The sequence below is a fragment of the Dipodomys spectabilis genome, unplaced genomic scaffold, assembly GCF_019054845.1.
Source record: "Dipodomys spectabilis isolate Male_0828 unplaced genomic scaffold, ASM1905484v1 ptg000714l, whole genome shotgun sequence".
In the NCBI taxonomy this organism is placed as follows: Eukaryota; Metazoa; Chordata; class Mammalia; order Rodentia; family Heteromyidae; genus Dipodomys; species Dipodomys spectabilis.
Genome location: NW_024871391.1, coordinates 568,517 through 594,728, shown reverse-complemented (window position 1 = coordinate 594,728; position 26,212 = coordinate 568,517). Strand labels below are relative to the sequence as shown.

General features: G+C 37.5%; 1 protein-coding gene across 2 annotated transcripts in view; it reads left to right on the top strand.

Annotated features, from left to right (window-relative positions):
- Positions 1-26,212, top strand: part of Dmxl1 (Dmx like 1) — a 110,056-nt gene that overhangs the window by 53,837 nt on the left and 30,007 nt on the right. For both annotated transcript variants that reach the window (XM_042672496.1, XM_042672497.1), the window contains exons 26-33: positions 1,836-1,912; positions 4,165-4,292; positions 5,421-5,669; positions 13,648-13,826; positions 17,645-17,781; positions 19,826-19,911; positions 21,258-21,459; positions 22,949-23,066. In XM_042672496.1, the coding sequence (XP_042528430.1) occupies positions 1,836-1,912; positions 4,165-4,292; positions 5,421-5,669; positions 13,648-13,826; positions 17,645-17,781; positions 19,826-19,911; positions 21,258-21,459; positions 22,949-23,066 (1,176 nt within the window). The remainder of the gene's footprint in view (positions 1-1,835; positions 1,913-4,164; positions 4,293-5,420; positions 5,670-13,647; positions 13,827-17,644; positions 17,782-19,825; positions 19,912-21,257; positions 21,460-22,948; positions 23,067-26,212) is intronic.

Here is a 26,212-nt window from a genome sequence, read left to right as displayed (position 1 = left end):
AGCTTTAAAAAACATTTATTTTTCTTGTGGTTTCATGAGTTGGCTTATCAGTACCATGGTTTGGGCAGTTTGGCTCATCTCTAGACTCATTCATCCTAGGCAGTGATGGTTGATAAAGGATGACAGGAAAATCCAGATCGTATGTATCTCTTCCTCCAGCATACGAGCCCACCATATCAGGCTGGATAGTATATATAGGGAGTGAGAGAAAGGAGAGTCAGATATAGACAGATTGCTTGAGTATAAGGACTTGCCTCAAATGACTGTGGAGGCTGTAAAGCTCCAGTGTTTGCATTTGATAAACTGGTGATCTGGGTCAGCAGTTGGTGGTCTAATTCCACGTCAGGTTTAACGTCCCAAGAACCATGAAAGTCTGTTGTGTAAATTCTAATCTAAAGGTAAATAGGCTTAAGACCCAACAAGAGGTTGTGTTTCCATCTGAGTTAGGACATGAGAAAGGACTGTGTCCTAGCTCAGTGCAATTAGGTAGCAGTTTCCTCTGGGTCAGCCAGGCCAGCTTTCTCCAGGCCTCTTAGTTGATGGGAGGGTGGCCCCTTCCCCCAATCTGCTTCAGTTAGTCTGCTCATCTCAATATTAAGCTAAACCAGAAACCCCTTCAGAATAATGTGTGACTGTACATGTCACTCAGGCACACCTATTTTGTTGCTGTTATTTCATAAGATGGTTGCAGGGGTTTAAGAGCAATAGAAATGGAATTCTTATTGGAGAAAAAACAAATTGTGATCTCTCATCCATGATCTTTACCATTTTCAGTTATAAGATACCTTGTAATCACGTATTTTATTGACAGTTGAGAGTCTTTCAATATTCTCATCTGGTCTACTTTCTTACCTAGCTTAAGCTTCTTCCTGTCATTGGGTCTACTACTGTAGGTCTTGCTTAAAACAAATGCTTGACCCCAGTGTCTTTTGATTACTGTCTTCCACACTCCTTTCTAGGTATTAGTCTTTCTTTTTTTTGGGGGGGGGGCGTCCGATCGTGAGGCCTCAACTCTGGGCCTGGGAGTTGTCCCTCAGCTCTTCAGCTCAAGGCTAGTGCTCTACCACTCGAGCCACAGCGCCACTTCCGGCTTTTTTTTCTTTTTGCTTATGTGGTGCTGAGGAATCGAACCCAGGGCTTCATGCATGCAAGGCAAGCACTCTACCACTGAGCCACCTTCCCAGCCCCGGTATTAGTCTCTTGCCATTGTTTTTTATGGTAGCTAGAATACATGGTGCATTTTCCTCTATGACTTGTCTATAGGTGAACTGGCAATTATTAGTGTGTGCTTCCATATTTTGTTTTAAGGAAAGAGCAGCTTTAGTGTTAAAGGACATGCTTTTAATATGTGGCTCATTCTCTACTGGAGAGCTGAGAGCTGACATTTTCCCTTTATTCCCTTTTTGAAAAATAATTATACATAGCACCTATGTATTTTATAATTCTGCCAGAAGACTCTGAGTTTTGTTTTTTTGTTTTTTGTGGGGTTTTTTGAAAAAAATTTTCTCTTTAGGTGGAAATCAGTGTGAGCAAAAGATTTTTTTTTTTTCACTTTAAAAAAAAATGCCAACTAGGGCCTGGGAAGGTGGCTCAGTGGTAGAGAGCTTGCCTAGCATGCATAAAGCCCTGGGTTCGATTCCTTAGTACCACATACCAGAAAAAGCTGGAAGTAGGGTGGCTCAGTGGTAGAGTGCTAGCCTTGAGCAAAAGAAGCTCAAGGACAGTGCCCAGGCCCTGAATTCAAGCCCCAGGACTACCATAAAAAATGCTATATTTAGTCTTAATAAAAATTATACTTTAAAATCCTATACTTAATTTTGTTTTATTTTTTCCAGGTATATGTAATGCATACTTTAGCAGCCTCACTTTCTGCTTGTATTTATCAGTGCCTTTGTGGTAGTCATAACTACAGGTAAATGTCTTTTTGAAATGTAAGAATGTTTACTGTACCTCTGAGGTATCATATTTTATACATTATTAATTTAGAACTATATATAGCAGTCCTTTCAATAATGCAAAAACGTATGGCTGAGGTATTGAGTACTTGTTTTTAATCTTGGAAATTTAGCATATGACTTCATAATAAGCAAATATCAAGTAAACCTTGTCAGTATAACTTATTTAGCATCCTATTATTGATCACTGGCTTTTGCTGGACATTGTGAGAGATGCTGATAATTTTAGAATGAATAGGGTAAGAACTCCTTCCTTAAGACCAGTTTGGTTAGAGAAAAGTAATATGAACTGATATATGACAACAAGGCATAGCCTTTATCTGAGCGCTGTAATTTGGTGGTCAGGAACCTAAGGAGCACAGGATAGGAAGTGATTGGCTTGGAATTGAGAGGAATTTCACAGACAGTATAATTTTTAGGGTATTCTCTTTATTTTGTAAAGTTTCACCATAATATAGGCTTTAAAAATACTGTTTGATATTCTGTGAAGTCTTTTTATAGCTATCTTTTTTCTTTCTTTTTCAATGTTCTTATTAAGTAGTTGTGCAAAGGAAGAACCATTTAATACAGCACGTTATGGATGCAGTGCCTCAAGATCAGCGTCACCCTTTCAGCATTTTCACTCCCTTTACTTTTCTTCATTTTGTGCCATGTACAATGATTCTTATCTAAAAGTGTTCTCCTCTCCTTCCCTCTTCATTCATCCACTCCTCTTCCTCTGACCTCTCCCCTTTCCACTCCCCCCAGCCCCTTGCTAGTAAGAAGAGAAAGGTTATACTTAAAAACATGAATCAGGGGCTGGGAAGGTGGCTCAGTGGTAGAGTGCTTGCCTTGCATGCATGAGGCACTGGGTTCGATTCCTCAGCACCACATAAGCAGAAAAAAAAAGCTGGAAGTGGCGCTGTGGCTCAAGTGGTAGAGCGCTAACCTTGAGCTGAAGAGCTGAAGGACAGCGCCCAGGCCCAGAGTTCAAGCCCCATGAATGGACCTCCCCCCCCCCCCCCAAAAAAAAAGAAAAAAAAAGTGAATGAGGAGGTCCTGGGTTAAGGCAATCCCAGGAAAATAACTTCAGGAGATCCCCTTCTCAACTAATAGCTGTCATTCCGTCTACATTGTATCTATCTTTAATTCTTTGAAGTTTTCTGTCCAGACACTGGAACTTGTAAGTCCATCTTATTTTTCTTTATCTCTTTGTTTCATTCAAACAAAAATCCTAGCTTTGTTTTCCTGACATTGATTTATTCTTCTGCAATGTCTTGCTTTCTGTTTAGGCTTAATAGGTAAACTAGGTTTGGGACCTTATAGATGAGGTCTAAATAGTCCTCTCCACAAGAGATACAGTGTTGGGGTTTCCTTTCCCAACTTCCTATGGTGTAGTACCTCCAATGAGATCATGCTTCACTGTATCCTTTGCTTGGTGAGACTTATCCTGAACTCAAATGGGTAACTTTAGTCATGCCATAGGCATAGTTTCATCTTCAGAACAACCTGCCTGATTCTCTTACAGGAGCGTATGTGCTTGGCACCTTGTTCAGTGCCTGATGTGTAGGGCAGGAGAGCCATTAAATATGGAATTGAAACTGAATGTGCTTACCTCCCGCCCCCATCAGATAGGCTGTTTTAAAGTCCTATGAGTAAATCCAAGTTTTGGTGGCTCACATCTATAATCCTATCTACTCAGGAAGCAAAGGTCTTAGGATCTTAGTTTAAAGCCAGCCCAGAAAGGAAAAGTCCATTTCTAACTAACTACCCAGAAGCAGGAAGTGGAGCTGTGGCTCAAGTGATAGGGCACTAGTCTTGAGCAAAAAGGCTCAGCAACAGTGTCTAGGCCCTGAGTTCATGAACCATCAAACACCCTTTCCCCTCCCCCCCCTCCAACCCCCTCCCCCTCCAAGTCCTATATATGAGTTTGCTACTTGTTCATAGTGAGTTTGCTACTTGTTCATAGTGATGTAGTTTTTATTCCATTTGTTTGTAATCACTATTAATGAATATTCCTAAAGTCTTTTAAGTGTGTTTTGGTTTAAAAAGATGTATGTATTTATACTTTATAGGATAGTTTATTTTAAATAGCGCCAAATTACAGAATATACAACCTAAATATAATAAGTAAATATTAGTATTTAAGTTACCCTAGAAATTAGATCTCAAATTTAGAAATATTCATGTGAAATTCATGGTAGATTTACATACTGCATTCTTCTCTTAGTTCATTTCAGACAAATCAGTTTACTGGAATGGTCTATCAAACAGTACTGCTTCCCCATCGACATTCTTTGAGAACAGGAAGCTTGGAAGAAGCAGTCACTCCCAACACAGCACCAGCTCAATGGCCAGGTATAAGTAATGTATATGAGGTTTTCTTAATATTCTTTGATATTAATTTCTTTAGGGTTTATTGAAAATATTAAGCAAAAAGCTTGATTTTTTAAATTATTGCTTAGTATATAATAATCACTTAATGTTGCTAGAATTGATACCAATTCTGTATTCGTCTGTAATGACAAATTCTGTAATTACTTAATTCTGTATTATTTCCTTAATTATCTAAAACTATATTGATTATATCAAAGTGTTTTGTCACATCATTTAAAAATTTTAAAGCATGCATCAAAAGTTTGTGTTATTTGAAGTGGGAAGATTGCGGTTTTTGACGCGAACACAGAAAAATTTGGAGGCCCTTTCTCAGTGGAGAGGTGGGCACTGTGGCACATAATTATCCTATCTATGACAGAAAGCCTAACTTAAAGTGGATTGTGCTTTGACAGGCTCCTAGGCAGGGCCTATTTGCTCTGGCCTATAAAAGAGCTGAAGGCTAGGATCCAGCAGTAAGAGGAAGCATAAAGCCCTGAGTTCAAATCTCAGTGCTACCAAAAAAAAAAGTTTACATATGAGATTTGAGACAAACTGCAGATTTTCAGTGTTTACCTAGTTGAACAAATAGCTCAACATTTACTCAGTAACTCTAGTATGTACTACTAGTTATGACACTTGAGAAGAAAAGACTTAATCCTAATGGATATAGTATAGTCTTTTTTTCTCAAAAACTAAGAAAATTTCAAAAATTAGGAAGTAAAATGATAGAGGGGGTAAGATTGATTGATTGGAACATACTGTAAACATGGAAATGTAAAAATGAAATTCCCTTCTGTTTAACTAATATAACCTAATCAAAACAGAGAGACAGACAAAAATGTATTTGTGCCAAGTACTGTTGGCTAACCCTTAAAATTACAGCTATTTGGGAAACTAAGAACAGAATGAATCATGGTTCAAGAATAGCCCAGTCAGTCAATTTGGGAGATCTTATGATGAAAATAACCATTAAAAAAAAAAAAAAAAGTCGGTGGTGTGGCTCTAGTGTAGAGCCTTGTAAGCCCAAGGCCCTGAGTTTACATCCCTAGTCCTTCTCCCCCGCAAACAAAATGTATAGTCAATAGCTTCTGTGTTTGTTGTTTATTTTAGGAATAACTTGTCTAATTCGCCTTTTGACCTCTTCTGGTGAGGAAGCCCAGTCAGGACTTACGATCTTGCTCTGTGAAATTCTCACGGCAGTCTACCTTAGTCTCTTCATCCATGGCCTGGCCACACATTCTAGCAATGAACTCTTTCGGATTGTGGCCCATCCTCTAAATGAAAAAATGTGGTCTGCAGTATTTGGTGGCGGGGCCCGTGTGTCCAGCAAAGAACAGGCTCACGCAAAAGCTTTACCTGGTCAGTTTTCAATCTTTTTTTTTTTTCCTTTTATTCATGTGAGTGGTAACTTTATCATATCTAATTAATTTTAATTTAGTCATAGAAAGCTCTTGTCCCAGAGTTTTTTTTTAATAAATAGTTTTCTGGTGAAAATGAAGTATTAAAAGTTTCTGGTGTGGTTTTTAATCTGTAAGGTATTCCAGTATCAATGATTTAAAAAATCAGTTTTAATTTTTTAAAATACTTTGCTATCATAATTTTTATTTCTTTGAACTACGCTGTATCATTGCTTTTTGTTCTGTGCCAAATACAGATTCTCTCTTCTTTCTTTGGCAGGAAGGCCATTTGCTATGCCTAGCCCCCACCAGGTAGTGGTGTTCTCCATGGAATGTGTGGGCTTTTCCAAAGCTCTTTCAGCCATCAGTTCCCATAGTCCTCCCAGTTTTGCAGGCAAGATACTAGCTTTAGAAATAGGCTTTTACAGTTTTCCTTGCTGTGTGTTTGTTTCAAGGGGTTGGAAGAGTGGAATGATTTTATTTTGCCTGTCACTTAATGGAAAATTGACAAATTGCCTTTAACCAAGCCATACTTTTGGTTTATAACAATGATTTGCATTTTACAAAACTACTTTTGCTTTGAAATTCTCCATTTTAAAATGTGTTCTAACCCTTACATTTTTAAGTATGGAAAATATAAAGATGTCAGTGCTGATCATATGAAATCAGACTATGGCTTGAAGTGTCTTGAAAATATTTTTTAAAAGGCTGCTTTGTGATTTGCGTATAATGACTGGCTGTGAGAATTTTTGGATTTCTAAGTGTTCATAATGCCATGAAAGTTAATATTAAAATTTATCCACTACTGCTAAAACTATACTATGTTTATTTAAAGATTGAAACAGCAACCAGGTGCTGGTGGTGACTCACACCTGTAATCCTAGCTACTCAGGAGGCTGAGATCTGAGGATCACAGTTTGAAGCCAGCTCAGGCAGGAAAAGTCCATGAGTTAACTGGTATTTCTAGTAAAATACTCAGAGAAAGCCAGAAGCGGTGCTGCACTCAAGTGGTAGAGAGCACTAGCCTTGAGTATAAAGAGGCTCAGGGACCGTGCCCAGGCCCTGAGTTCAAGCCCCTTGACCAACGCGCCCGCCCCCCACCAAAAAAAAAAAAATTGAAACAGCAAACTTTCTCAACTTGAAAAGAATTGCCAGGACTAGGAAGGTGGCTCATTGATAGAGCGCTTGCCTTGCATGCCTGAGGCCCTGGGTTCGATTCCTCAGCACCACATAAGCAAAAAGAATAAAAGCTGGAAGTGGCGTTGCGGCTCAAGTGGTAGAGTGCTAGCCTTGAGCTGAAGAGCTGAGGGACAGTGCCCAGGCCCAGAGTTCAGGCCCCATGACCGGACCCCCCCAAAAAAAAGAAGAAAAAAAAAAAGAAAAGAATTGCCATTATGCTTTGTACCTGTTTCAGTGATTTATTGACCCTGTACATAGTAATGTTGGGTTTCCAGGTTTTTAAGATGATATGGAGTAGATGTAAGAATTAGTATGTAGTACTAGAAAGGCCATTGTATTCTATACAGACAGACTAAATTAAAAGTATTTTAAATGCTTTTCCAAAACTAAGCTGTATGCATACATTTGAGGAGCCCAACAAGATGTTTTATCTCTTTGAACTTTATTACACTTCCTCCCTCTTATCTACACTCAGGATAACGTTACCTATGAGAGTATTTTTGTTTTTTACAAGATATGAGTACCTTTGTGTGAGAAGTCAGACGGTTGGCAGAGAATAGCTAAGAACAACTTACACTCAGTTTTGTGATATAGGAAAATATTGCCATAATCTATACCAGGAATGACCAATGTTCTTTAAGTAAAAGTACGTTAAAACAAAGTTTATCTGGGTACCAGTGGCTCACGCCTGTAATCCTAGCTACTCAGGAGGCTGAGACCTGAGGATTGCGGTTCAAAGTCAGCTTTGTTAAGAAAAAGTGGTGCTGTGGCTCAGGTGCTAGAGTGCTCGCTTTGAACTGAAGAGCTGAGAGACAGTGCCCAGGCCCAGAGTTCAAGCCCTATGACTGACCAAAAAAAAAAAAAGTTTAAAAAATTATTATCTTGTTTAAAGTACTTAAAAATTATTAAGAGCCGGCTGGGAAGGTGGCTCAGTGGTAGAGCGCTTGCCTTGCATGCATGAGGCCCTGGGTTCGATTCCTCAGCACCACATAAGCAAAAAGAAAAAAGCCGGAAGTGGCGCTGTGGCTCAAGTGGTAGAGTGCTAGCCTTGAGCTGAAGAGCTGAGGGACAGCGCCCAGGCCCAGAGCTCAGGCCCCACGACCGAACCCCCCCCAAAAAAATTATTAAGAGCACCACTGGCTTGCATTATGCATTCTAAAAGCTGTTTCTACTAACCATTAATTGCAGGGGTTTATACAATCAAATACTGGTGTCGTAGTTTGCATTACATTAATTGAAACTGTTCCTTCAGTTATCAAGCATTGTTCTTATTTCTAGTCCCGAGTCCTTTACTTCGCTCATCAAACAAAAACAGACCATAGATTCAATCCCTTCTGTTTAATACTTAGAATACATCAAATAGATTTAGTTTATAGTTTGGAGCCAAAGTCATTCAGTTTTGTTGGGACTTAAGAGCCTTTGGCGTCTCCTAACTGTTCTATTCTGTCCTTGTGGCACAAAAGCAGTCATCGATAATGTATGTTAACAAAAGCATAGCTCTGTTCCAGTAAAATAGTAATTACAGAAATAAGTCACATTGTGAAAAACCTCTGCTTTAGAGATAGAATCAGTTTGTTGTTGCTTCATTTGGAATAGGGCATTTGCCTTTTCTATTAGACAAATTCTAGTTTATAAGGACTGTAGATACCGTTTTCAGGGCTAGCATGGGCATCACCTTGGGTCCCTTATCAGTTTGTGAGCTGCGCACAAAGCAGTACTTGTAAAATTGGACAAGTAGCAGCAGAGGAATAATTTGCAGTCTTCCCTCCATGGCTCCTTGTTCCTTGAATAAAGTCTGGAGCTGATGGAGTTTTGGCTCTTTTAAGCTATTGAATTTTTAAAGCTCTTTCACTTCCCTGGTAGGGCTGGATGTAGTTAGAATACCTGTCTGTGAGAACCCAGAAGTCACCTGAACATGATCAGGAAAGTAACGGTAAAGGTACTCTCAGAAAATGTGAACGACCTGACTCATCTGTTGGCTAGCCAGAAAGAGTCCCCGGTGAATGACGAAGCCAGATGCTTGGTTCCAAAAGAGAGAGAGAGCTAGAAGAGAGAGGGAGAAGGGGATATGATAGGAGAGAGTGTCAGCAGTAGTGTCGGCTAGAAGCAGCAGTTCTATGAAGTAGAGCCACTGAAAATGAGAGAAAAAAAATCTGAGAATGTAATTATTCGGATCCTGGACTAGCAGTGGTGCCTTTCAATGTTAAGTAAAATTAGGCATGATTATGTTTTTAAAGATACCAATACTACAAGAGCAGACTGATGTTATAGGTTGTAGGTAAACAACACTGTATTTACAATCACAATGCCCTACAAGTCTTGGTGCAGTAAATATACAGTATACATTGTCCAACAATATACATTGTCTACCACCTTTACCTGTATGGAAGAAATCTGGTATAATTAACATGTGCTAATAAAAAAGAAAAAGTAATGAAACTCAGTCAAGATCAGTTTACGTTTGTAAAATAAGTATAAACTGTACACTTCAGATACCTAAAATCAAGAAAAACCTTCAACGTCTAAGGAGACCAATTTAGCTAAATGAAAACTGACTTGTATAGAAAAGTGTTTTTGAAAGCTTAATGCTAGTCAATAAGTTTGAAAGATAATATTGGGGTTTTTTTCCTGGTGTAAATTCTGATTTTTAAATTTTCTTTGTAACAATAGCCTCTAAACTAAATTATATTTTACTTCATGTCCATTGAATAAAGTATTTTCAGTGGCATGATTTTAAAATGTACTTTGAGCTTTAAAAACAGTACTTTAAAAAAAAAATAAAGCATAGCTTTGCAGGTCAGAATTCTTAACAAAAACGTAAAACTACAGAAATTAACATTTCCTTTTTTGTATTTTTTAAAAAAAATTATGAAGGTGATATACAGAGAGGTTACAGTTACATAAAACAGTTTCTTCTTTTTGCAGTTTCCTGTTTAATCAAGTTTAATTTTGTTTGTGAATTTTACCGCACATATTAATGAAGAATTTGCTTTTTCTAATAGTTAAACCATAGTATTTTTGTGGATGTTCATGGTGTTCTAAATTACGTTGTTGCGGTTAACTTTTTAAGTTGAGAATCAGCTAAGCATTAGCAATTTTCAAAAAATACATTTCTGCCAACAGTTAGAAATCCATACTTTTGCTTTTCATTGCATATTTTAAAGCAAGACAAAATAACTTTGTTTCAAGAATTTTTATTACATTTTTGAGAATATTTTCTATTACAAGAACTGTTCTTGTAACTGTTCTTTTAATAGATTTTCAGTAAAGACTGTTTCTTTCCAAATTGAGGAATGAAATAAAAAAATGAATATTTTGTTTGCAGTTGGTATGTCAGCTTTTATGTCATAAGGCTGCTAATGACATATTTTAGACATTTTTAAATATCTCTGACATTTTATTATTTGTGCTAAACGTGGACTCAATGTGTTGATTATGAATAGTGTTCCCGTTATGCAACTTGCATAAAAATAAGGAGTTCTGTGCTTAGTATTTAGTGATTATCACATGATTGCTATAGTTTCTTTAGCAAAATAGCAAAATGTCTTGCTTGAAAAGGTAAGATGAGTATAGTTAAAATAAAAAACAAAATTAGAAGGGGAAGCACAGAAATGGTGGGACAAAGGGTGAACTAATTCAGCAGTGATACTCACTAGGTGCTATGTTGGAAATGAACTGTACAACTTGGTGGGGGGGAGTTGGGAGGGAAAGAAAATGAGGGAAGGGGTGGCAGGGTTCAAAAAGAAATGTACTCAACACCTGACTTATGTAACTGTAACTCCTCTGTAGTCACCTCTGCAAAAAATTTAAAAAATAAATTAAAGAGTTAGGTATTTAACATTCCAAACACTGTGTATATGTGTATGTATGAATGAGAGAGAGGAGGGGGAGGAAGGGTGGTACTGGGGTTTGACTCAGGGCCTAGGTGCTGTCTCTGAGTTTTTTTGCTCAAGGATAGTGTTCTACCATTTGAGACACAGCTTCACTTCCAGCTTTGGGAGTCTCTCAGACTTAGCTACCTTCTAACTGCGATCCTCAGATTTCAGCCTCCTGAATAGGTAGGATTCTAGGTGTTAGCCCCTAGTGCCCAGCCATTCCAAACACTTTTTACAGGTGATTAATTGTAGAGAACTTCTTTCATTAGTTGGAGAATGTTTTAGCACTTTCTGTAATAGACCCATGTAGGTAAGACCTTTCATATTTGATAGAGTACTTACAAATGGAAAAAATTAAATTTAACATTTCTTTTTTCTGTCGGTCATGGGGCTTGAACTCTGAGGGACAGCGCCCAGGCCCAGAGTACAGGCCCCATGACCGGACCCAAAAAAAATTATGTTTTATATATAGTGTATTTATGTTTATATGTATATAGACCAAAACCAGGACTGTGTTATGAATCAATGGCTTTTCCAGGTTCTATAGCTTATTAAAGACCTTGCAAAAAGCTGTGGATCCTAATGAAACATTTTTCTTTCAAGGATAATATAATACATTTTTGTTAATGTCTTAACCGTTTGTTAAGGACTATATGATAAAATTAAAAAGCATTCATACATCTTGTTAATTACTACAGAATCATAGTTTTCTATAAAAAAAAAAAAAGCAGAGAAAGCAAGCTGGGCACTGGAGGCTCATGCCTATAATCTCAGCAGGTTGAAAGATTATGATTCAAAGTTCAGGGACAGTGTCTAGACCTGAGTTCAAGCCCAAAAAAAAAAAAGTAGAGAAAGCACAGAATTAAACCTTCCAAATAATTCACATGTACGTCCTTCAGATAAATTTTTTCTTTATGTCACTCCTAAAGCTTTTAATAACAAAGCAGTTAACTATAAGAAGCATGTCTTCTGTTTTACCAAGATTCCCTCATTCAGAATTTCTATGTAACTTACTGAAGCTAAGCACATGATCTCTCTCCAGTCTTCTTTTCTAATAGTTGTAGTAGTCTCAAGTCTTATATGAAGAGTATTTTGAATATATTTCCATTATTCTAGGTTTGGGGGAGGGGGGGCGGTGGTGAGTAATAAGGATCAAAACCAGGGCCTCTAAGCTGGGCACTGGTGGCTCACACCTGTAATTCTAGCTACTCAGGAGGCTGAGATCTGAAGATTGTGATTCGTAGCCAGTCCTGGCCAGAAAGTCTGTGCGACTTTTATCTCTAGTAAACTATTAAGAGTCAGAAGTAGTACTGTGGCTCAAAATGGTAGAGCGCTAGCCTTGAGCACAAAGAGGTTCAGGGACAGTGCCCAGGCCCCTGAGTTCAAGCTCCAAGGACTGGCAAAACAAACAACCCCACTCCCCACCCCTCCCAAAACAAGGGCCTCTCACAAGTGTCTATAGTTCTACCACCAAGCAATTGAATTAAATTAGCATTAAGTAGTAAACTGAAACAATAACTGCTAGTTTAATAACCTTTCTCTTCTTGGATTTTAATTTTAATGAGTAATTTGTTCAAATTAACAAGTGCAGTAATACAGAGAAAGATTATAAAAAGCAACAGTGAATTTCTTATTCCTCTGCACTTCCCATTCTTGTTCCTTAGATGAAGTGTGTTAAAGACCTCTCGTTTCCCTTCTGAATTTTGGAGCCACTTGCCTAGCTCTAAAAACGCCACAGTGGAGAGGTGGTAAGGGTGAGGAGGGGGTTCTTGGGAAGATGGTTTCGTCTGCTAGTCTGCCTCTGAGATGCTACACTGAAGCCTACTTTTAAAGATCATTTCTTTGCATCAGGGCAGCAAGACTTGGTTCTGTCAGTCTTCAGTATGCATGCCTTCAGTCTTCTTAAACACTTTTTACCCTCTCCCTGCTGTTGTAATTCATAAACTCTTTATCCAGCCCTCTTTTCACTTTAGTTTTAGAATGTGTGTCATCATATATAAGAGTCCTATTAGAAGCAGTTGTATTCTGAAACAACCAAATTAATTTGGCATTATTGTAGCTGGATAAATGTAGTGTGTGTATGTTGAGTCTACAAGCTGAATAGCTTCAAACAAAACAAAATTGTATTATAGCACAAATATTTGCATCTGATTGGAAACATTGAAGAAAAATGTTGATGTTCCTTAATGTGAACTGTTTGTAAGTTTATCAAATAAGGCCTGTAGTATTTATGACTTTTTAAATGCTAAATATCTTTAGAGTTCAAGGTTAACATGCAGAGAAATACTGATTTAATAATGTAGAAATGCTTATTAGCTAATGTGAGGCCCTAGGTTCATTCCTCAGCATCCATTTCTCCCCCCAAAACTCCCAAGTATAAGGATTTAGAAAATTTCCTATCCTGATCATAGCTAAAATATGGATGATATATAGGTAGACATTATATGTTGTTATCTTACATAGACAACAGATAAGTCAGTGTTCAAAAAGTTGAAGAAGTTGAAGCTGGGAAGGTTGCTCAGTGGTAGAGTGCTTGCCTCACATACATGAGGCCCTGGGTTTGATTCTTCAGCGCCACATAAGCAGAAAAATCTGGAAGTGGCGCTGTGGCTCAAGTGGTAGAGCGTTAGCCTTGAGCTGAAGAGCTGAGCGACAGCGCCCAGGCCCAGAGTTCAGGCCCTATGACCAACAACAACAACAAAAAGTTGGAGAAATTAGATATAAAAGCAGAGGTTGGTTTACAAAGTGATTTTTGTTTTACATTTTATAGTCCTGTCCCAGCCTTTTGTATGTACTTAATTGTAGTTAACCTTAGATTTTGTATAAAGGCCGATGAGATAAGTATAAGGAAAATAATGGTTTAATAATGCTTTATTTCCTACTTAGTGTCCTCACTAGTGGAAGAAGGAGAAAAACAAAACAAACATTTTAGGCCATCCAAAACACCTTGCCAAGAATCTGCTCTTCTGACCTCATCCTCGCCACCCATAGACACAGAGTCACCGGCCGTTAAAGAGAAGTTCATCCCCCCAGAGCTCAGTATCTGGGACTATTTCATAGCCAAGGTAATAAGAGTACATTTAGCCAAGTGTAAATGAAGGAACTTAATTCCAGTTATTAGTGCTTCCAAATATTTCTCCACTTGGATTTAGAGAATTATCATTTGTATCAGGCCATATTTTGGTGAGGAAAATAAAACAACTGCAAGATATTTTGATCATGTATCTAGTTACTACTTAAGCCATGCATTTATTTGGTTGGTTGGTTGGTTGGTCAACGTGTTTGGTTTTTGTTGGGGAGGGGATTTTTTTTTTTAATGTGCCAGTTCTGGGGCTTGAGCTCACCAGATGTGAGCAGTGTCTGTAGTGGAGTCCCCTGGATTTTTCTCTCTGGCTAGATTTGAACTTTAATCCTACAAGTGTTAGCATCCTGAGTAATTAAGATTATAGACATGAACCTTGACAATGTTTTTGCTAAATTTTGAGTTTTGTGTTTTAAGCAGAACAATGTTGTTAGGGTTGAATATTGTAGACCCTGAAGGTCAAATCCAGAGACTCATACATGTTAAGAAAGCACTGTGCCCCTGAGCTGCATCCCCAGCCCTTTCTGGTGTGTAATACAACGTGCCGTATTATACCATGTGTGTAACACAATGGCAGTGTTTGGATAGGCACATATTTCCATTCCTGCAGTTAAATAGCATCATTCCCTCAAGAGTGTGGCTCAGATTTAAGTTACCAGTACTGTATACTAAGTGTAAGTACCTGCATAAAATGCAAGGTTCCCTGCTCTATCTTCATTCACAGATCACTGTGTCAGTAACAGATACACCTTTGATGAGAGTCAAGTGACATTGGTTCTTTCCAAGTCTGCTTGTGACTTGTCATTTAGTACCTGCTCTTCATTTACACACAACATAGCACATAATTTTTGTTCTCTTGTTTCCAGAGTAAACCTGTGATCCTTACAAAATTGGATAATCCAAAGAGAAAAAGTGCAACAAAAAGAAAAAAAATTATAGTACTATGAGGGAAATTCATGTTGAATATAGATGGAATTGTGGGGGAAAATAGCTAACTGGAAATGTGGCTATTACTGCCATGTGAAAGAATATAGAATTATAAATAGATGAATTTAGTGAATCTAAGCTTGCCAACGTAAATTCACAAAGTTATGGACAAAGCATGAGGATATTTTAGCGTGTGACCTTGGCAAAAACCACATTAGATTTTTCAGAATTGAAAATGCAAAGTGAGCAAAGGTAGAAGCTGATAGAAACAGATATGTCTGTCAGTTTATTAATACATATAAAGAATATATTCTTATCTAAGATACAGTTACAACACAAACACTATTCAAGCAACAGATTGGTAATAATTTAAGAATAAAAACACTAATTCCCAGCATTTTTATATTTTCAATAAAATTTATTAATATTGGTCGTAGTAAGAATTCTCAATTAATATTGGTAATAATAAGACTTCCTAATTATAAACCAAGTTGTTTTGAAAACCGTCTAGTTCTTTGCCTTTTGAGTGGAAGACTTCCAAGTTTCTTTCTGAGCTGTTGCCGAAGTTCCACCCTCCTTACTGTTTCTTTTATGTTTTTATTGGTCTTCCCTACAGCCAAGATTTTATAATGTTTTTTGAAATTCCCACAGCGTTTCTCCAGCCTTTCCCCCATGGTCTCTCTGGTGCTGGGCTGGAGCCCAGGGCCCTGCCCATGCTAGGCAAATGCCCTACATTGAGCCACACCCCAGACCCTTACCCTCAACTGGACCTCACTCGGAAATCACTTCACAGCAATCACACTAGTCTTTTATCATTGCATTGTAAAGCTGTATGTAATGCAGTCTGCATTTACTCCCATCCTGCTCTTTCCTCCTGTAAAAGTGGAGAAAGAATTCTTCCTGTCAAAGACCATTCACTTCCGTCTATTCTGAATCCTCTCATTTTTCTTTTCTGCTCTCTTCTGTTTCAGTACATTCTCTCTCTCGCTCTTGCTCTTTTCCATTAGGGCAGAGGTGTGCATGATTTCTCCCTCTGTGATCACCTGCTTTGACTCCAAAACTTTGTCCCTCCCTGTATGACTTGTGTTTTCTATGTGGAGTCAGCTTTTCCAGCCATCCACATTTCTTCCTACTGCCTCACAGTATTTCCCTAATTGTTTCTAACTTACAGTCTGTTTCTCCCACTGGAACAGCTTTTATGAGATTCAGGTGATATCCATGGCAAATAACACCCCCCCTACTTTTTTTTTTTTTTACTGTCACTCTTATCTGACCTCCTAGTAATACTTAATGTGTTTGCCGTTTTCTCCTTGAAATTTTTTTCTACTTTTGTCCACTGATGTCTGTGTCTTCTTACTTTTTTCCCCCGTTTACTGTTTATTCCTTTTTTTTTTTTGTCATGGGCCTGAACACTGTCCCTCAGCTCTTCAGCTCAAGGTGAGTACTCTACCACTTGAGCCACTTCCAGTTTTCTGAATGGTTTATTGGAGATAAGAGTCTCAGGAACTTTCCTGCCTGGGCTGGCTTTGAACTACAATCCTCAGATCTCAGCCTCCTGAATAGTTAGAATTACAGGCGTGAGCCACTAGCGCCCCGCTGTTTATTCCTTCTTAATTTTCCATTTCTCTTTATCTTTCCTCTTCTACTTGACCCAAGAATATTGGCCTCAGATGCAGGCTATTGATACTCATTTTCCCTAACACCTCCTTTTCTTTGTGGAACTGGGGTTTGAACTCAGGGTCTTATGCTGTGTAGCTTGTTTGTTCATTTGGCTGGCACTCTACCACTTGAGCCATGCCTCCAGCAAGATCTCCCTTTTCATGTCCAAAATCTTCTCATTTTAATAATGGTAGCCTCATCTTTATAGCAGAAGCGCAGGAGTCATTTGCTTTTTCTCTCTTTCTTCCCTTTCTTTTCTCCCTTCCTTTGCCTAATTGCCTCTATCACTTTTTTTTTTTTTTTAACAGAGTCACACTATGTAGTCCAAACTGGCTTTCAACTCAGAAATCCTCCTACCCCAGTCTCTGGAGTGCTGGGATTTTTCCTTACATTTTCTTGCTTTCTAGATCTTGAATCAGTTGCTATTTATTTCTACTCTTGATATATGACTTTTTTTCTCATAAAAAAGTGGTGTTAGTATGTCTGAATGATGTTTCAATGCCCTTTCTCTAAAATTCAGTATTGGCAACACATTACACTTCTTTACCATGGCCTGCGTGACACTGCTGGTGAGTTCATCTACTATTAGCTTTAACATTTGTCCTCTTCTGCCAAACTGCTTCTGTGTACTATTTCCATTGCCTAAAATGATTTTTTTCCTACTTGCTATATGGCTTGTTCGCTCCTTTAGGTCCCACTAAGTGCCACTTTTCAACAAGGTTTCTATGATGAGCATATTTTAGTTCTTGTTCTTCTTTACCTCTACTTTTTTTTTCTTCATAGTATTTAATGTAATTTTTATCTAGTTTTTTTTTATTATTTGTTTCTGTTTACCACTTCAATAAAAACTCTCCTAGGGCAGTGGCTGTATCCATCTAAAATATTCTTACATCTCAGAGGTTTGTAATCATAAAACTAGAAGGTTGAGGGAAGAAAATCACAGGGTAAAACACCAAGCTGGGTTACATAGAGAGACCTTGTCTGAAATAAAAAAAACAAAAATTCTTCATATCAAATACACTTTGTGGTACATAATGGGTAGTTAAAGTTTTTGCTGAATTTCAGGGTGAATAAAGAAGTAGAACTAAGTTACATCAAAGGCAGCTTCCCTATATTGAAATATCTGTAGATGGAGTGAACTGATACTATTACACTAGGTGTTTCAATGTATTAAATCAGATGTTTAGATAAATTGCTTAACTTTTTTTGTTTCAGCCTTTTCTACCCCCTTCCCAAAGTAGACCAGAATATGACTCAGAGGAGAGTCTGGAAAGTGATGATGATGATAACGAAGATGATGTGTTAGCTTCAGATTTTCACCTTCAAGAGCATTCTAACTCAAATTCATATAGGTATGGAATATTTCATAACTTTTTAAACATCTTTATGGCCTATATAATGTTTGCATGTAAAATTAATCAATTATTGGTGAATTATAATATAACTCAACATTTATATAGTTGAAATTGTAAATTCCTTAGTTATTTCTCAAGTTTTGATTATTGATAAATAGATTGTTTTCATTTGTATCAATTCCCACAAATCTTGCTCTTAGATTGTGCTTTGCCATTTGGGCCTAAGATAAATGATTTCAGCCTACAAAATCTAATGTCTTTAATAGAACAATAGTACAGTAAGATATTAGTAAGTACCAGATGCCAGTGGTTCACACCTGTAATCCTATCTACTCAGGTATGTGAGATTGGAGAATTGTGGTTTGAAGCCAGCCCAGGCAGGAAAGTCTGAGACTTTTATTTCCTGAGCCTTAAATGGTAGCATATCAGCCCTGATAGAAAAAGCTAATGTTCTTAGTTTAAGCCCTAGTGCTGACACAAAAAAAAAAAGGAAAAAAAAAGAAAAAAATTTAACACATGGTCCAACAAGGATGAGTCTGAAAGACATTGTGCTAAGTGAAGAAAGCCAGTCCTAAAAAGTTTCATATGGTTCTTGATGCATGGAGAATAAAAGTAAAATGGCAGTTGCCAAGAGCAGGACTAGAGGGAAGAGGGTGGTTATTATTGAGTTAATGTAGATTTTAGTTTTGCAAGATGAAAGAAGTTAGATGTTGAAGATGTTGCAAATAAGATGGGAAATAAATGGTAAATTTAAACACAATTAAGAAACAAAAGCCCATACCTTAAGCAGTGTGTTCCACTCGAAATTAAAGAGAAATAGAAATAAAAACTTTTTAACTTACTTAAGATTGTATTAGCATATATTAGTTGTACAAGGGGAATTTTATTATGACATTTTTCCCTACATGCATACAATGTAACCAACCTATCAAGCTCACCCACTCAGTCAATCTCCCTGGTTGCCTGCTTCTTAAAACACATCAGTGTGTAGAAATATGAAATAAAAAATCTTATATTTTTGCCGGGTGCCAGTGGCTCATGCCTGTAAACCTAGCTAAAAACTTAGGAGGCTGAGATCTGAGGACTGCGGTTCAAAGCCAGCCTAGGCATGAAAGCCTGTGAGACTCTTATCTCCAATAAACCACTAGAAAACTGGAAGTGGCGCTGTGGCTCAAGCGGTAGAGCACTTACCTTGAGCTGAAGAGCGCAGGGACAGTGCCCAAGCCCAGAGTTCAAACCCCATGACCAACCAAAAAAAAAAAAAAAAGTGTTATGTTTTTGTATCCTCCACTCAGGTTTTTTTCTCTATAGCTTCTACAGAATTCTACAGATAATTATTTCCTGGCTGTCTTTCTGGTTGCAAAAATAAATATATGTATCTATGTGATTTTGTTTCCCCTCCTTCTCTCCCATTCTTTTCTTCCTTTGTGCCAGTTCTGTTCTTGAATTCAAAGCCTCATGATCTTGCTTAGCTTTCTTCTTTAGGGCCGATACTCTATCATTTGAGCCTTGCCTCCAGTCAGGCTTTTTTTCTAGTGAATTGAAGATGGAGTCTCATGAACTTTTCTGCCTGGTCTGGCTTTGAACCTCTATCCTCCAGTCTCAGCCTTCTGAGTAGCTGGGAGAATAGGCAGGAGCTGCCAGTGCTCAGCTTTCTCCTGTTTTCTTACATAGAAAATGTCACACCATACATAATTTCTGAAACCTGTTATAGTTAATAAAAATTATTTAATTCATCATTCTTTCCACATTAACACTTAGAGCTTTCTTAGTTATGATTACCTTAAAATTCCATACTTTAAAATTACATTTAGCCAGTACTCTATTGGTAGATGGACAGTTTGACCTATATTTTTTATTGCTGTGCTATTTTAGGTAATGCTGGCATGAATAACTGTATGTATATATTATTTTCTTTTTGTGTATGTATGTTTCCTCTTTAGAGTACATTCTAGAAGTGAAATTGTTAGTTGAAAGGATGGCATCTTCTTATAAGTCCCTAGGTAAATCTTTAATCAAGCTACCTTTTTTTAATTTGTAGTTGGTCTTTGATGCGGTTGGCTATGGTACAATTGGTGCTCAACAATTTGAAGACTTTCTATCCCTCTGCAGGTCATGATCTTGCAGGTAATAAATGTCTTTATATGAATAATGTGATAGTGATTTGGGTTAAATATTGAAGGAAAAGCTTAAAAACTTCCTATAGTAAGAGACATATTTCTTTTAACTAAAGAAATTACCTTTAAATTAGTGCATTGTAATATTAGATACATGAAGAGGATAATGTCTGAAATCAGAGACACTGAATCTTATGTGGATAATGATAGTAGGATTTTCTCATCTCTTTCAGTGTTTGGAGATTTCATAATGGAGGACACAGAAACTAAACAAACCTAGAACGTAGTTACTAACGGCAAAGGAGGAAATGGGTGTATAGGAGAAGAGAGCATTTTACTGAAGAAAACAGCTGGCTCACTTACATTTTACCTTTTTAGAGATTCAGCTGAGAACTGTTTTTTCAAATGTATAATGAACATATAATGAGTTAAACACCAACACATCAACCAGAAATTTTTTGTGATTGTGTTGGAATGATGGAACGAATCCTGTTCTGTTGTAATGAATCAGCAGGTCATTTTCAGAACTAAAAACAAAAACAAGAGCTAACAGTATAAGCATATTTAGATATGAGGAGGTAGAAATTAAAGTTGAAAGTGGAACAAAAGTCAGAAGTATGAAAAGGTAAAAATGAAAAATGCTGAGTTTCATGGCAAATATTGTTAACTTCTTAAAAATTATTTTCTTAATCTTTTATTTGTTATTATAAAGGATAAAGGTGATGTACATAGAGGATACATAGGTTAGGGAAAGAGTACATTTCCTTTTGGACAATGCACCCTTATTTTAACTTTTCACAAAAGTTTATTTTCATTTTCTAAGCAAGTTTGGTTTTTGTTTTTAACTCTGGGCCTGCGCTCTTCAGCTCAAGGCTAGTGCTCTGCCACTTCAGCTATAGTGCCACTTTAGCTTTTTTTGATTATGTGGTGCTGAGGAATCGAACTCAGGGCCTCATGCATGGAAGGCAGGCACTCTACCACTGAGCCATCTTCTCAGCCCCTCTAAGCAAGTTTTAAAGTTACAGATATCAGATCTGTATGTCATAACTAATTCAAAAGTGAAAGCGGTTCATTTTCCCCCTCTTAACCTTTGGACTGATAGAACAGTTTCAGGTAATTAATTTTCCTTGAACATATATTTTTGTAATCTTTAGGTACATTTTATCTGAAACTAAAGTGAGAGGCAGTAGTGTTCAAATGTTTATACAGATTTATGACATCTTTTTATCCCTCTACAAGAGTCTGTGTCCACTTTTCCACGCTAAATTGTGTTAGTATCCTATCTCAAGGTTCTAACCATTGAATTAACATTTTACTGCAGAAAATAACTGATTCACTTATATTTTACCTTTTCAGAGCTTCCAGTCAGTTCACCTCTTTGTCACGCAGTTCTGAAAACTCTTCAGTGTTGGGAACAGGTTCTTCTCCGACGTCTTGAAATTCATGGTGGACCACCTCAAAACTATATCTCGAGTCATACGTCTGAAGAGAGTTTGTCTGCAGGCCCTGCAATTCTCCGCCATAAAGCTTTACTGGAACCTACAAATACTCCTTTCAAGTATGTTTTCCTGTAGATACTGTTCTTAAGTAGAAACTTTACTAAATCAGGTGACTGCTAAAAAAGAGAGAAAAGATATTTTTAAGAACCATGCTTAATTTTCAATTGTAGGTCCAAATTTGTGCCTTTGTGTAATGTGGTACAAGCTTTCCTGGCAAGGATAGAGTGTAAATATTCTAGGCTTTGAGGGTCATCTTTCTCCTTTCTGTTTAACTAACTCTGCCAATGTAGGATCAACGCAAACGTAGACAGTATGTAAAGAGGGCAACTTGGCGATAATCTATTAAACTTTATTCTTTGTAAATAATGATTCTACTTGGCATTTGGGCCACAGCTTATTGATACTTTTGGTAGAGGAATATAGCCATTCAGCAAGTGTTTTACTGTCCATAAAAGAGAAAGTTTGAAGCAAAAGTCAAATCAGTGCAGTAATCGCTTCCTCTAGGAAGTTGTGCCAAAAAAGCTAAGCAGTGTCTAGTCTCTTAATGTTATAGTCAATGTTGTTGCCCAAGTCAACTCACTGCTGATTAGTGACGGAGTTTCTGGACTATTATGTGTCTACAGAAAACACTTTTTAATTAAAAAATAATTTATTATTTAGAAGTTGTTCAGAGAGGTTAAAATTCCATTTCAGTTATGTGTACAATGCACCTTGATCAACATCACCCCTTCCATCACTCTCTCCCATTATTCCCCTTTCCATTTCTATCCTCAAGTTACATAGTTCAATTTTAACATAATGTATACTGAATAGAATGCCTACATTTGTGTTGCTACAAAATGCTATTATAAAGTCATATTTTGAGGCCCTCCTTCTTGAAATATCCTCAAAACTAGATGAAATATTTTGAGATAATAATGATAAAATATTAGACAACCTGGAGGTATGTTTACCAAAAGCACTTTTGAGCAGCTCTGATTCTCACCCACTTGTAGGAAGCCTAGAACATCCCATGTCCATCTTAGGGGTCATCACACAGTGGCCGGCCACTCAGGCCCAGTCTAGCCCTTTTGCTCATGCTCTTGCAAATAAAGCTTTTTGTTTGTTTGTTTTATCATATCCATACTGGTCATTTGCATGTTATAGATTGGATGTCCTTATCCAAAATGCTTGGGATTTGGGGATATTTCTGTAGACTTTACTAGTGAACCACCCTAATCAAAAATCCAAAGTGCTTCAGAATCTGAAAGTTTCCAAGTACTATGTCAGCAACTTAAAAGTTTCATATTTTGGAGCATTTTGCATCAGGGCTGTATGGCTGCTTTTCCCAATACACTGGAGAGCTGTGTCTTTGTGATGGAAACCATATTGTTTATAAAGCCTAAATATTTACTTACTCTCTGGTCCTTTAAAGAAAAAGCTTGTGAACTGTTCTACTGGATGACTGTGGTTCTACTTAATTGCAGTAAACATCGGTATAGAACCCAGGACTTGTCAGGTAAGTCAGAAATCTCAAAGCACATCATTTAATTTACTATCCCTCTGTAGATCCAAACATCATCTAGCACTATCTGTGAAAAGGCTTTGGCAGTATTTGGTGAAGCAGGAAGAAGTTCAAGAAACGTTTATCAGAAATATATTCACAAAGAAACGATGTCTGAATGAGGTCAGTATAAGATAAAACTTTAATATTTTATTAAATTTTATAGGCTAAAACGTTAGTACTTTATTATTGATATCTTTTATCATGATGAGATGTATCTTACAGACTTTGAAACCCATTTCTATATTATATCCATGTGCCGTTAATGATTAGAAAAGTGGTTCAAAAGAACGAAACAGTATATTTTTATTCAGTCTCATTTATTGTAATTCGATGTGCTTGACATTTTTCTCAAGTGAATATTGTTTGAGCTAAGATTCTGCATCTTATTTCTTGTGTGTTGAATTGTTGTGATCAATTGTATAAGTGACATTCCTGTTACATTCAAGTGACAGTAAAAAGATGTCTTAGCAGTTTAATGGAAACTGGGATCAGGTGCTGGTGGCTCATGCCTATGACACTAGCTGTGCAGAGATTCAAGATTCAAGGTTTGAAGTCAACACAGGCAGACAAAACCACAAAACTTACCTCTATTGCCGGGCGCTGGTGGCTCACGCCTGTAATCCTAGCTACTCAGGAGGCTGAGATCTGAGGATCGCGGTTCAAAGCCAGCCCGGGCAGGAGAGACCGTGAGACTCCTATCTCCAATAAACCACCAGAAAACCAGAAGTGGCACTGTAGCTCAAGTGGTAGAGCGCTCGCCTTGAGCTGAAGAGCTGAGGGACAACGCCCAGGCCCAGAGTTCAAGCCCCACGACCGACAAAAAAAAAAAAAAAAACTTTTACCTCTATTAAACCAACAAAAAGGTGGGACTGGAGCCACTCAAATGGTAGAGCAACCGTGAGCAGAAAAAGTCAAGCCAGAGCACAAGGCACAGAGTTCAGATCTTACTACTGACAAGAAACTAAGAGAGGGAGACAGACAGACAGTCTGATTGACTGAGTTTGGGGTGTGAAGATGCTTTCTTAATGTACATTTTCTTCTTTTTACATGGATTAGGTTTAAATAATTGAAATGTACAGACTAATAATTATACTGTAGCAGATTATCTCTTGATAGTATCATTATAATTGTTACTTTTTTGTCATTTAGTTCAGTGATGAAAAGTACCGGGTTAGTAACATGGGAAACTTGTATCTAAATGTAAATGAATGTCTTGCTTTCTTTATTGAGGAAGTTTGCTACTAAAAATTAGCAGAAATATAAAAAGTGGACATAGTTGTGTAATTAATTATCTCCCATGAATCAACAGAGTTAAAAACTGGCAGCTAGCCTGTGAGCCACATTTTGAGTAGCACAGTACTATTCTGAAAGCAAGTTCTGTACTATTTTTCAAGTAGGAGGAGATATGTTTCAGTTGGGGAAGTAAGGAAATAAGTACCTTCACAACAGACAAGCAAAACGCAAGATGACATCAGAAGGAAAACTACACACATATACACATGCAAACTATGTTACAAGATGGTTTCAGACTCTTGAATAAAAGGAAGACTACACACACATACACATATAAACTGTTTTCTCATCCATACATTGTTGTCTTTCAGTTTAAGTACTGATTTGTAGTAGGCAACTAACTGTCTTATTATTTACTGTTTGCTGATTTTGAACATACACTCGGATTGACCACAGTAGGAAGCAGAATATATATTATTATGGCTGATTTAAGAGGGATTCATGTCCCTAGGTTTTACATTGAAACCTGGGGAATCTGAAAGTATTTCATTTAACTTTATTAAAATAATATTTAGTGTGTGAATTAACACTAAACAATTCAAGAAAATATATCATTCATTAATGTGCTAGAGCTCTAGAAGTAAAAGACTTACTAGGATATGTTCAATGTTCAATTTTCCCAGTTTTATTTAAAATATGGCTTTGCCTACAGTAATTTATTACAACTTACAGTATTCTGATGTTATACACAAAGCACTGATGTGTTATTCTATACAAAAACGCTTGCTTGGGCTGGGAAGGTGGCTCAGTGGTAGAGCGCTTGCCTTGCATGCATGAAGCCCTGGGTTCGATTCCTCAGCACCACATAAGCAAAAAGAAAAAAGCCGGAAGTGGCGCTGTGGCTCAAGTGGTAGAGTGCTAGCCTTGAGCTGAAGAGCTGAGGGACAGCGCCCAGGCCCAGAGTTCAGGCCCCACGACTGGACCCCCCCCCCCCCCAAAAAAAAAAAAACAAAAACCAAAACGCTTGCTTTTCCTTGTTACTGTGCTTTCTCTAATGCATCTTTTGATATGAATGTTAAAATTTTATCTAGGTGATTTCAGGAATAGATAGGGAGCAGAGTACTATATAACCGAGCCAGAGTGCAGAATATCAGATAATGAATTCATGAACAACTTTGTAACTACTAGTGATTTTCTCTGCAAAAACTACTAGTGATTTTTATCTGCAAAATAACTATTTCATTCCTTATGGTTTTTTTGTTGTTGTTGTTTGTTGGTTGGTTGGTTTGTTTTAGTGCCAGTCCTGGTTCTTGAACTCATGGCCTGGGCTCTATCACTGAGATTTTTTGCTCAGAGGTAGTACTGTATCATTTAAGCCACACCTCCACTTCTACCTTTTTTTGGTGGTTAACTAAAGATAAGAGTCTCATGGACTTTTCTGACTGGGCTGGCTTCAAACCATGATCTTCAAGATTTCATCCTCCTGAATAGCTAGGATTATAGACATGAGTCACCAGTGCCTGGCTCAGATGTTTTTTAGTTAGTTGATTTAACTTTCTTAAACATTGGCCTAATCATTAGTAGTTAGAGAAATTTGTTGGTACTACTTGATTTAATGATCCTTTCTTTTTGTCACTCATGGGGCTTGAACTCTGGGCCTGGGTACTGTCCCTCAGCTCTTCAGCTCAAGGCAAGCGCTCTACCACTTGAGCCACAGCGCCACTTCTGGTTTTCTGGTGGTTAATTGGAGATAAGAGTCTCATAGGCTTTCCTACCCAGGCTGGCTTTGAACCTCGATCCTCAGATCTCAGCCTCCTGAGTAGCTAGGATTACAGGCATGAGCCACCGGTGCCCAGCTGTAATGATACTCTTACAAGAGACAAAATTTTTGTAAAGGGATTTTGAAATGAAAATTTTTATGTGGTGCAATAGATGGTATGCAATAGAATCTTAATGTTATAGAGTTGTTATAAAATTGTTTAATGTCTACTAGAAAGTTGAGTAGCCTGTTGGATTAACAAAACTTCCTTTCA